Source organism: Telopea speciosissima, chromosome 10 (assembly GCF_018873765.1).
Source record: "Telopea speciosissima isolate NSW1024214 ecotype Mountain lineage chromosome 10, Tspe_v1, whole genome shotgun sequence".
In the NCBI taxonomy this organism is placed as follows: Eukaryota; Viridiplantae; Streptophyta; class Magnoliopsida; order Proteales; family Proteaceae; genus Telopea; species Telopea speciosissima.
In genome coordinates, this window is record NC_057925.1 from 58,466,015 (window position 1) to 58,477,603 (window position 11,589).

At 38.8% G+C, this 11,589-nt stretch overlaps 1 protein-coding gene across 1 annotated transcript; it reads left to right on the forward strand.

Moving 5' to 3' along the window:
- The first annotated feature begins 2,084 nt into the window (after positions 1–2,084).
- LOC122643808 lies at positions 2,085–7,819 on the forward strand. Its single transcript, XM_043837387.1, has 7 exons — positions 2,085–2,290; positions 2,408–2,494; positions 2,582–2,839; positions 5,113–5,277; positions 5,529–5,582; positions 5,721–5,897; positions 7,445–7,819. Exons 1-7 carry the CDS (start codon positions 2,102–2,104, stop codon positions 7,817–7,819), a joined length of 1,305 nt encoding a protein of 434 aa, XP_043693322.1. The 5' UTR covers positions 2,085–2,101.
- The last annotated feature ends 3,770 nt before the right edge of the window (positions 7,820–11,589 follow it).

An 11,589-nucleotide genomic window follows, 5' to 3' on the forward strand; every position in this document is an offset into this window, starting at 1 on the left:
TCTCTACCCCTTGTTTGAAAGAGGAGAGAGATAGACACATGGGAGTGCTGGCGTAGCCCACACTCCCAGACAGAAAACTGCTTCCCTTAATAAATATAGACTCTTTTTTTTTTTTTTGTATACAAATAAATATAGACTTAGTGTACGGGGAGTGATAGTAATTGCCCCATTATAATGTAAAATAGATAGAATATTACTTTACTCTCCTATTATTATATTGGGAAAAAGTTCTCTGTCCAGAAGTGTGGCCTACGCCAGCACTCCCATGAGTCTATCTCTCTCATCTTCATGTGAAAAGACACTTCTGCCCTCTTGTTTTAAGGAGGAGAGAGATAGACACATGGGAGTGCTGGCGTAGGCCACACTCCCGTACAGAAAACTGTTTCCCTATTATATTAAAACAACAACTCTAATATATGACTTTTAAAAGTTAAAATACCTACCAACCATTGCATGCCCTCGACCCGGCTATCAAGAACTCAAGATATGCTCTCTATTGCAATTTTCTTTTTTTTTTTTTTTTTTTTATATATTTAGGGTAAAGGACCATAACCTTATGAACATTTAGAAAATTGTAATTATTTTAGAATTTTGGGAAAATGTTTTCTGAGCAATCATCCACGAAAAAATAGGCTTTACTAAGCATCTTTTGTGTCTATCTCTCTCTTCTTCATATAAAAGGACCTTGTTGCCCTTTCATGTGTGATACCACTTTATCACATCTCATTGGAAAACTGAATCGTGTGTAGCGATGTAAACGGGTATTTAAAAATCCTAATTCAATTCGCATCCATATTCGTATAGGGGTATTCGAATTCGATTTGCATCCGTATCCAATCACATCCAATCCTTTTACATCCCTACTCGTGTGAGAGAGAAACCTAAGAGATAATTTGACTCTCTCCTTCATTGGGCGTCCTCATTTACATACTTCATTTTACTTTGTTGCCCTCAACACTACTTTTTTTTCCCTCCATCTTCTTCTTCGAGCACGAATACATCTTCTTCTGCAACCCATGCAATCCCATCCAATCCCCTGCCATGTTCTTCCTCCTGCCCAACCCCCTATAATCCTCTGTCGCAGTCGCCGGAGCTGCTGTTGCATCTGCCGTCTCTAGACTACCATCCTCATGATCCTGCTCGCAGCCATCGTTGGGGCCATCATATAGGTCCTCTATTGCCCCCACCTTCCCCATCTTCTCCATGACGGCAGTCCAGATGTCGCAATTCAATGTTATGACCTCCAAGGACGGCTCTTCCTCCCGATTAAACTCCAAGATCGATCTCGCCATTTTTACTGGGAACCCAAACAAAAAGCTCTTTAATTTTCTTCTATGACCCAGCCACTATCACCTTGAGATCCGATAGTGTCTATGTCGGCAACGGGACTTTCCCGATGTATACCCACGACACCAAGAACATGACCCGTTCTGAGGACAACGGTGACAAGCACCTGTGAAGATCTGGACTTGTCGCGTCGCCATTGAAGTCGGATCTAAAGAAGGGAGGAATACCAAAGGGGCGGTATAGTTGGACATGAAGGTGAGGTGGGAGGTCTAAAGACGAAGAAGGTTATGATCAGGGTTACATGCGATGGTCTCACAATGAACATTTCAAAAGGGAAGACTCTGGCGATTTTGACTTCATCGTCTGATACGACGTGTAAGGTTAGGCTGCGGATCAAAATCTGGAAATGGACTTCCTGAACATTGTATTGGCTAATTTTGTAAATTGAAACCCAATATGGTTTAATTTTGTTAATTGAAACAATCACTGGCTAATTTGGTAAGACCAAACCCAATATAGTCTAATCTTGTAATTTTCCCAAAAATAATCCCTCTAATAGTAGGAGATAAATTAGTGACTCACAAGAACCGTGATCATAGCAACTGTGTTAATATAGGTCTCTATTATAAAGCCTATTTAAACTCAATAAATTCACCCCAAAACGATGGCTGAACCATGTTAACTTGCTTCGCCCGTGTGTGTGCTTGAATTCAGAACAGAAACTGAGTTCTATAAATCATCTCGTTTCAGTGACGCGAGAGAGCAGGAAGAAATTCCTTCAACCTGTTGTAGTAGTGTTTCCTTGGTGCTCACCATGGCAACATGGGTTAGCGGTGAGAGCAGGAGGAAGCGAGTAAGAGTGCTGCTATTCCTGATATCCTTCTACTTGATGCCTCTGATCCCCTTCTCATGCTCTGCTGCTGAGATGCCCATTTCCCGTCACAAGCTCGAAGTTCAGAACCACTTGAAACGCCTCAACAAGCCCGCCGTTAAAAGTATTAAGGTTCTCCCTCGCTTTCTCTTTTTATGTTCATTAATGAGTGGAAAATACAATCTTTTTGGCTTATGACTGCTGAGGATTATTAGATTTTTCTTGGACATTTCAATTCGGTGGTGACAGAGCCCAGATGGAGATATCATTGATTGCGTCCATGCTTCTAATCAACCTGCATTCGACCATCCTTCTCTCAAAAACCATACAATTCAGGTTCTTCTGTGTTTCTGTTCTCCTCAACTTCTGGCCTTGGTTGCTATACTTGGTAGGTATTTATTTATTTTTTCCTGGGTTTTTTAGATGAGACCAAGCTTTCATCCAGAAGGGCTTTTCGACAAAAACAAAGCCACTACCAAGTCCGAACAAAGTTCAAACTCCATTACTCAGCTGTGGCATTTTAGTGGAAGATGCCCTGAAGGAACCATACCCATCAGAAGAACAACCAAAGATGATATTCTAAGGGCAAGCTCAGTCGAAAGATTCGGAATGAAGAAGCACACAACAATCCCTCAACCCCATTCTGTGAATCCTGCCGCGATAAATCCAGGTGGTCATGAGGTAAAGAGACGGGAGCGAAATTAAATTGGAAAAAGAAAACAACTTTTTCAACTACTTTTCTGACCTTTTCATCAAATTTGACGGTTAAAACGGAGTCTTAAAACGCGTTACCCTTTTTAATCATTTCTGAGTTTTTTTCACAAAATTAGCCCATTAGCCACTCCTTGTTTCAGTTAACAAAAATATGCTGTTTTACGATTGGTTTTACAAAACTATTCAAAAGAGTGCTTCTTCCTGGAATTGGTTCTTATCCAATCGTGGCGGGAGCTGTACCTGTGCGGCACCGCTAAACGACAAAAAAAATAGGGGTAAGATAGTCATTTCACAGGTAGGTCCAACTGAGCCCCACATGTGACATGACCACCCTCCCCCTATATTTAGAGTGATTTTTGGTGCTGCACAGTGCAACTCCCGCCACAGCTGCACAAGATCCAAGTGCCTTCTTCCCCTATTAAAGAGCTTTTTTGTTTTTTGTGACAATTTTACCCCACCTCCATGTTCACGATTCTTTCGAGACTTCCCACTCCTACCCCTTTCTTCTTCTTCTTCCTTACATCACATCTGCCATGCCGCTGTGCCCACAAGCCCCCACCCCATGATGTACCCCAACAGACTTCATCCGCCCCTACCCCCCTTCTTCTCCTTCTTCCTGCCGCCACCCCACCACACCCTTCCCTACCCTCTTCTTCTTCTCCTTCTGACCTTATTCTTTAGAAGAAGAGAGAGAGAGAGAGAGGTCGGCGTCGGAATCCCACCTCAAGAGGCTACCTTGTAAACCTACTTCTGCGGTTCTCTTTTGCCCTGGTAAGAAAACAGGAAAAATTATAAGATGAACTAGAAGATGAGGCCGGCATTGGAATCCCATCTTCCCGACCCCCTGCCTGTAGGATATAGCTCCCCATGAAATGTCTTCCATGGGATATCTGAGCTTTCCATGGTTTGGATTAATGACAGATTACATTGACAAATTGTAAAATTGCAGTTTTCAAAATTAATTTCGGCGACAACATCAATGAATACGGATCATAAAAATTTTCAAAGGCAAAATTCTGCAACTGGAAAATGTAATAACCATGGTGTTTGCAAAAAATCCACTAAAATATAAAACAGAAGACAAAAATGGAGTTCGTTGTACTATGAAATTAAAGTGTTCTTTAATCAAACCGAAATGTTCTTCTGCTCTGTGAAGGAAACAGGAAAATCAGAACCAGAATGCTCCTCCCTGCCGCCCGCCCCCACTCTATCGCCACAAGACACAAATCAGCACGGCAAGAAATAGGGGCCTAAGGAATTCAGCCTCTGCATTTTGTTACTGAAATTTAAGGAAAAATTTCTTCTTTAATTGGAGCACACCCATCCCACAATGCCAATAACCCATTCGGCCAAGCATCGTCAAGGAGGAGCCGAAGTTCTACCGAAAAAAAAAGAGGGAAACCAAAGTTGAAGAGAGGAATCATCGCCGACAACTTTTCGGCACAAACAATGAAGCAAAAGCTCTTCATCTCTTTGTCGGGCAAAACCGGAATGGTTGAAGCCGCGCGGGTGCAGCATGGGGTTACAGGGAAGGGGTAGGGATAGAAATGTCTAACAATATAAATAAGGAAGGTAGATAAACTGTAGTAGATAGTTTTGTGAACTTAAACTCAATATTAGATAATTTTGTTAAGTAAAACATATATTGGAAAAATTATCACCCTCAGTACTGGAGGCAGTTCTATGTGTAACGTGCAGCGCAGGACCGCCCCCAGTATTTGGGGGCAATAAAAATCCACATATAGTGACTAATTTTGTGAAAAGAAACTCAAAATTGACTAATCCAGTAATTTTTCCTTTATTTTTTTGCATTTTTTTAAGACCTTAGATTTGTTGAACAATGACTTATTTAACTGATCATATCTCTCTCTCCCAAATTCTGATCAGTCTGATTCTTTAAAAATGACTCGAAGAGATATATTTTTTACGATATCACCTTCAACTCAAGGTCAACGCACAGACATCGAAATTAGAAACATGTATTTCAAAAAAAAAATCCTCAATTTTTATGAGAATAGTACCTTTTTTTAAAAAAAAAAAATATGAATGTCTAAAACACCTATCATCCATTTTCCATTTTTCTCTGTTTTTTAACAGTTTTATTTGATCGTTCATTTGCAATTTTTTATCGTTAAAATCCAACACTCCTTTTGTTTGCCGTTCCACTTTTTTATAACTATGTTACTTATACCTTTTTGTTTTCCCTTTTTTGTTTTTTAAATTTCACTTGGAATGAGTAGCATGCAATAGCCTACGTTAAAGGGGACAAGTATTACGGAACAAAAGCAACCATTAACTTGTGGAAACCCAATACCCAACAGCCTAATGAGTTCAGCTTATCTCAGCTCTGGGTCGTGGAAGATTCTTCTAGTCAAGATGTCAACACCATTGAAGCTGGTTGGCAGGTATTATTTCTTTGGGGCACTGTTCTTATGCCGCAACGCAGGTTGTTCCCAGGCACATGGGATGGACGTAATGACCACCCTAGTCTCATGCACAGGCTGTGCTGGGCACAGAGAACATTCTCCCTATTTCTTTGTTATTCTTCAAAGTATACGTTTTGCACACACCCAAAAAACAAAAGGAAAAGTGAGTTGAGAAACCTATTTTGGGTTTCTCTTTGGGTTGATTTTCTTCTTTCGTTTACAAAATACAGGTCTTACCATATTTCTATGGAGACAACAATACGAGACTCTTCATCTACTGGACTGTATGCTTTCATTTTTCCTTCGTATCTGCTTTGGGGTCATTAGTCTTTTTATTTTTTTTCTTTTATTCTGTATTGTTGTTTTCGAGTTTTAACCATCTAATTCCTGCTCTTTTTTTTTGTTTCTCTTTCTCCGTATAGAGTGACTCTTATCAATCCACGGGTTGCTACAACCTCGTCTGCTCAGGCTTTGTTCAGACCAACAATCAAATAGCATTGGGTGGAAGCCTCTCTCCTGTGTCTGCGTATAGTGGTTCCCAATATGATATCACTATACTTGTCTGGAAGGTAAAAACCAATGTATCCATCTATCTGAGATGAAAGATATAAAGATTAGGGGAAAATATAGGGACCATGGTTCGTAATCTCGGATCGGATCGATCGGATCAGATCGGTATCGGTCAAAGCCAATCTGGAGATTAGACCGGTATAACAAAATTATGATGGATCGTTCCTTGGATCGGCCGATCTACTCCGATATTTAATATTTTTTGGGGTTTCCTGGTCCCAAGCCTTTGAAGCTGTGATTTATAGGTTTGATGTTTCAAATCAGTCAGAAAAAGAGGGACTCTTACCTTTTTTTACTAGAATTGTTTAAAGATTGATCTTCTTAAGGTGGTTAGGGTGTTATTTAGAGAATTAGCTTCAAATCCGCCAGTGAAAAGGGAGGGATCTAACCATTTTGTATTAGAAATCTACTATGGGAAGATTTCAATCCTTAAAAACATTGTTTCAATCCCATAAAACTTGGAGTTGTTTAGATAATAGCGGTAGTGGGTGAGGTTGAGGAGGTGGAAAAGATAAGATTAACCTAAAAAATAGGATTAGGAAGTGATTCCCGTTTATTAAGCCTCATTTTTTACCTTTTTACTTTTTTATTATTTTTATGACCGATACAACAATCGATTGGATAAAACCTGATTTTTAGATGTTTTTTACCGATCTAAGGCAATGTTGACCGATCCGGATCGATATCGGATCAGTATCGATGTTGACCGATCCCGAGATTAGGAACCTTAATAGGGACACCCCCTCAAGTAGACCCCCTCATCTTCAAAACCTTTCAAACACACCCTCTCATCTATTGAAAGCATGTAAATTAGTTCATCAAGCTAACTGCGGTTTAGTTTTAGACGTCAACTCTCACCCAACCATATTTTTAGGATCAGATTGCCCAAATTAAAAGTTTGAAGACAAAAATACCCTTTTAGGGGTAAATACAACTCATGCCTTTTTTTTTCCTAGACTGCCATAGGGTTGGGCACATCTGTGCCTAAGGCCCTTGCCACAATTGCACGTGGGAGAGAGAGAGAGAGAGAGCTTACTGGAGGAGTAGCAGCGGCGGCCAGAGATGCAAGGGTGGAGGGTTGAGGAGACGGCGACCGAAGATGAAGGGTGGGGGATCGAGGTGATAGCAATGGTGAGGATGCAAAAATGATTATGGTTCATGAGAGATTTGGGAAATGTGGTAACTGGAAGGGTGTGAGGACTTAGGGTAGTTTAGTCTCTTTTTGTTTTAATGTATTAAGGTATAGAGGGTATTTTAGTAAATTTATGTTTTCTATCAATTAGGTAATGGTGAGTTAACTCGGTAGACTGAGTCAGAAAGTTTTGAAAAGGAGAGGATGTACATGAAAACAGGTCATAGTTGAGCTGGTGTCCCTATATTTTCCCTTAAATATTATAAATGAGAAAGAAAAACAAATCCAAGGACCCACATAAAATTTTTAGGGTTAATAAAAAAGATTACAGAAAAGCTGGAGAGAATCTCTTGATATTTGTTCATTTATAAATTTTCTTGTTCCTTTATTTAATTTTTTTAAAAGTAAAATTCCACTTAATTTAAGTCTGTTATGGCATTGTAGGATCCAACGGATGGGAAATGGTGGATGCAATTGAATGATTCTGTGTTAGGCTACTGGCCTTCTTCCCTCTTCTCGTACTTGGCTGACAGTGCATCCATGATTGAGTGGGGAGGAGAGGTTACAAACACAGAATCATTTGGTCAGCACACATCAACTCAGATGGGTAGTGGGCATTTCCCTCAAGAAGGCAATGGTAAGGCAAGTTATTTCCGGAATATTCAGGTTATTGATGGATCCAATAATCTAAAAGCCCCAAATGGAATCAGCACCTTGGCTATGTATGCCACTTGCTATAATATCCTAAGTGGCAATAATAGTGATTGGGGGAACTACTTCTACTATGGTGGACCTGGCAGAAACCCCAATTGCCTATGAAGGATAAATCCAATTAGGTCCTCTCTCTTTCTCATGTAACATTCAGTGTAAGAGTGATGGAGATTCTATAATTGCAAGAGCGTTGCTAGGGAAGAAACCAACTTCAATTAAATAACTTTAGGCTTCGTAAGCCATCATCAAGGAAGACAATCAACTGTAATCTTTAAAGAATATACATGTGTTAAGATATGTAAAACAATAGGGGGGAGTCCCCCTAGCGTGGTTTCTTTTGTTGCTTTATGCCTTTAATTGTTAGTTTTTTAATCTTTTTAAATTTTTCCTAGTCTATGTAAGTTTCCTGTTTAGGCTTTAATATAATAAATATAGTTGGTATGATAGAAGAAACATTCTATCATATAGCCCTTTCTCCCATTGTTCTCTCTTCTTCTCCATTGATCTCACTCTTCTCTCTTTTCTTTACCAGTCACTCACTGGTAACAGGTTCTGGGATTCTTTACATGATGGTATATAAACTTTAATCAATACTTGTTTCTCTTATTTATTATCGTTTTGAGAGTCATTTTGGGTTTCTGGTTTGATGAAGAAAACAAAATGTAGAAGTCGATCTTAAACCAAAAAAAATCAATGGGAGATTAATCACAACAAGGTCAATACAATGAGAAACAAATTAAATAACAAAAACCCTTTTTTTTATTCTTGTTTTTTCTAGTACATATGAATGGAGAACATAAAAGATTAGAAGAAAGGAAAAGGGGATGAGCTATCTCAGCCCTAGGTCTCCCGGTCGTTGAACAGGGAATGTTCTCCCATAACCGATAACAAACATGGCCTCAAAAATTTATTATTCAATTTTGATTCAAGTACAATTGATGGGGTCTGCATTTTTTCTTGTGCACTTTATTAGATTTTAAAGTGCAAAGGTGCAGAGGGGTGGGGGCTAAGATACCAGTGGTGAGGGCGGTGATATTTAATCACTCAGAGGTGCAGAGGTGCAGAGCGGTGGGTGTGGGGTGGGAGGGATTGCAAGAAGAAGAAGAAGAGAGAAAAATGAAATAACAGTATTTTGGGCATTAATTTTTTTTTTCCTTGGCCACGTGCGAGTAACAATGGAATTTTTTATTTTTTATTTTTGGTGAAAGTAACAATGGAAAGTAGGGGGAGGAAATCGTAAAACTCTCTTTATTTATTTTTATTTTTTTTGGATTAAGAGCTTGTATAATAGGGGGGTGGGGAATTAGGGGATGGAGATAGGACCCAAGGTGGTTTGACCTCATGACCTCTTATTTGAAGAGTTGGTCTTTTGCCAACTGAGCTGACCCCTTGGGGTAAACTCTCTTTATTTTATATTTCGAAAACAAAAATCCTTCTCTCATTCCCATGTTTTCTCTCTCCTATATAAATAATGGGTGAAATTAAGAGTGTGTGGGCCCCCTTCAAATTCTCTCCTCCCTTTTCAGCCATGCACTATTTGGAATCGAATTTTAACTTCAAAAAATCCCCCCCCCCCTCTAATTATGAAATGGGGTTTTTCCAAATATTTTTTAAAATTTTCTGAATGTTGTAATGATCAATTAACGGAGTTGATCATTATTTTCTATGATCTAAATGCCACTTATGAAATAAAGCTTCTCATACTCAAGCAATTTTTATTTTACAGAATATTATATGATGAACAGAAAACAACATATAACTAACCATATTATCAAAATCCAACAAAAAGAATGGGCATTACAAAACCCAATTTCACTTCAACTAGGGGTCTTACATTAATTCCGAATAAAGCTACAATAGTAGTTATAAAGGAACAGGAAATGAAAGATTTAGGTTTGAGAGTGTTAGGAAATCTGAAATCTGAAATCTGAAAAAAAAAAAAAAAAATCCTGTGAAACCCATAAATTGGAAATTGAATCCCATTCGATGGCATTTCCTAGGCTCATCAAATTCTTATTCCTAATTTGAATTTGCAATTTAAAAGCCTCTAAAATCCATAAGTAATCGTTGATCCTTGGACGGGTAATTACTATTTAGCTGCCCATTAATATTATGTTCAAAGCGTTTAGCACTTCTTGCAAGTCTGGAGGTTTGGTTGAATTCGATTCCTGATTCTGACCAATTCTTAATTAAAAAACGTTCGAGTTTCGATCAATTCTGATAAAAATCAGAATCCATCGATGCCAACTCCGCTTATTAATTGAAGCTTGCCTATAGGATTTTGCCAACTAGTTTCTACTTGTTATGTTTGTATATATTCTTTTTTCAGAGAATGTGAATGGTTTAACTGGCTAATTTCCTCATGTAAGGACTAGGAGACCTCAACTTCAAGGTAGTGAACCACAGTGACAGAACCTCAATTATTAGAACGTATTCTAAAACAAGAAAATAGAGAAAATTAGGATTATAAGATGTGGTGTTCTTTTAAACCAAGAATTTATTTCGAGAATGAAAATACCAAACACAATCAGTCACCAATGTTCCTTTTATCTTAGTAACCCTAGGAATATTGCAAGTTGCTTACACTTTTCGGCAACATCCCCTTCTTCGTCGACCTCTAATCCGTAAAATCTCAGTAAGAGAATTGAGTTTGGCTTCATTATCCTCAAACAACAAATTAATCTTTGTAACAGGAGGGTGGTCTGGTCTGGTGGAGTGTCCCTGTTGTTGTTGCAAAGCCATACAACCTCTGTGTCAAAATTAGCACGTGAGTTCATCAACAATGCACGACATATCATCCCTCCACTTCCATCCATCCGCTCTATCCGATCTATCCGTGTATTCAGGGCATCTATCCGTAATTCTGATAAATTAATTCCTAGCATTAGTTTTATGCTGTTAAGTGATGATGTCAGTCAGTTAAATAAATTTTAATCTCTAAACTACCTTTGACCAGTGTTGATTTACGTTTTTACCCTTATAACTAAAAATCCCAAATCAATCTCAAGCAGAAGTTCATCCTCTTCCTCAAACCTGCAACTCAAGCTCGCTCGTTTCCACGTTCAAGCTCCCGATTGCGGCTTCTTCCACGGTCATGTTCACCCATGTGACCGCGATCATAATCTTCCTTCGCGTAATAAAAATCTTTCCTCCTTGAAGCATCGAGTTCAGATTCACAGTCTCTGAATTCATTATCACGGTAGTCACCATGTTTTCCTGCCGCCATATACTCTAAAGCTTTTTCGTCCCTCGAATCAGCAATAAAAGGATATAGAGAAGGAATCGAATTAAACCTATAGTTCCACAAAATTAAAACCCTAGAAAACCAACAACAAAACCCTAACAGGAAACCTATAAAGTACCTGTCCCACCCGAACTTGAACTCGTTTCTCGGAAAACCCTAGTTTCAAAAAAATGGAATCCAAACCCTTTGTACTCTAACAAGTTTGATTTGAACCACTCTATATGAAGGAGATTGAAGGATCATATGGAGAACTGTAAATAACTTATAGATTTTGCCTGAAGATGTGGAATTTATTTGGGCAGGAACTGCTAACTATCCACGTTATAAATTCTGGTTGTGGTTATTTTTGCTATTATTCTTCAAGCATTAATTCTTGATAATAAATGGTGGTTTTGGTTACTGATTGTTGTGGTTCCATTGTTCTACTATTATTCTTCAAACAACTGATTCCTGGCAGATTGAAAAGTTCTACAATTCATCTCACTGAAGCTTCTGGATGGAGAAGAACCAAATCCATCATGGATACTAGACTTGTTCCTGCTGTAGTACTGATTCCGATGCTGCACAACACGAAGTGTCTCCAACTTTCTTTTGACGGATTTGGAACTGTTTCCTACTAGGGATCTGCGTCGTA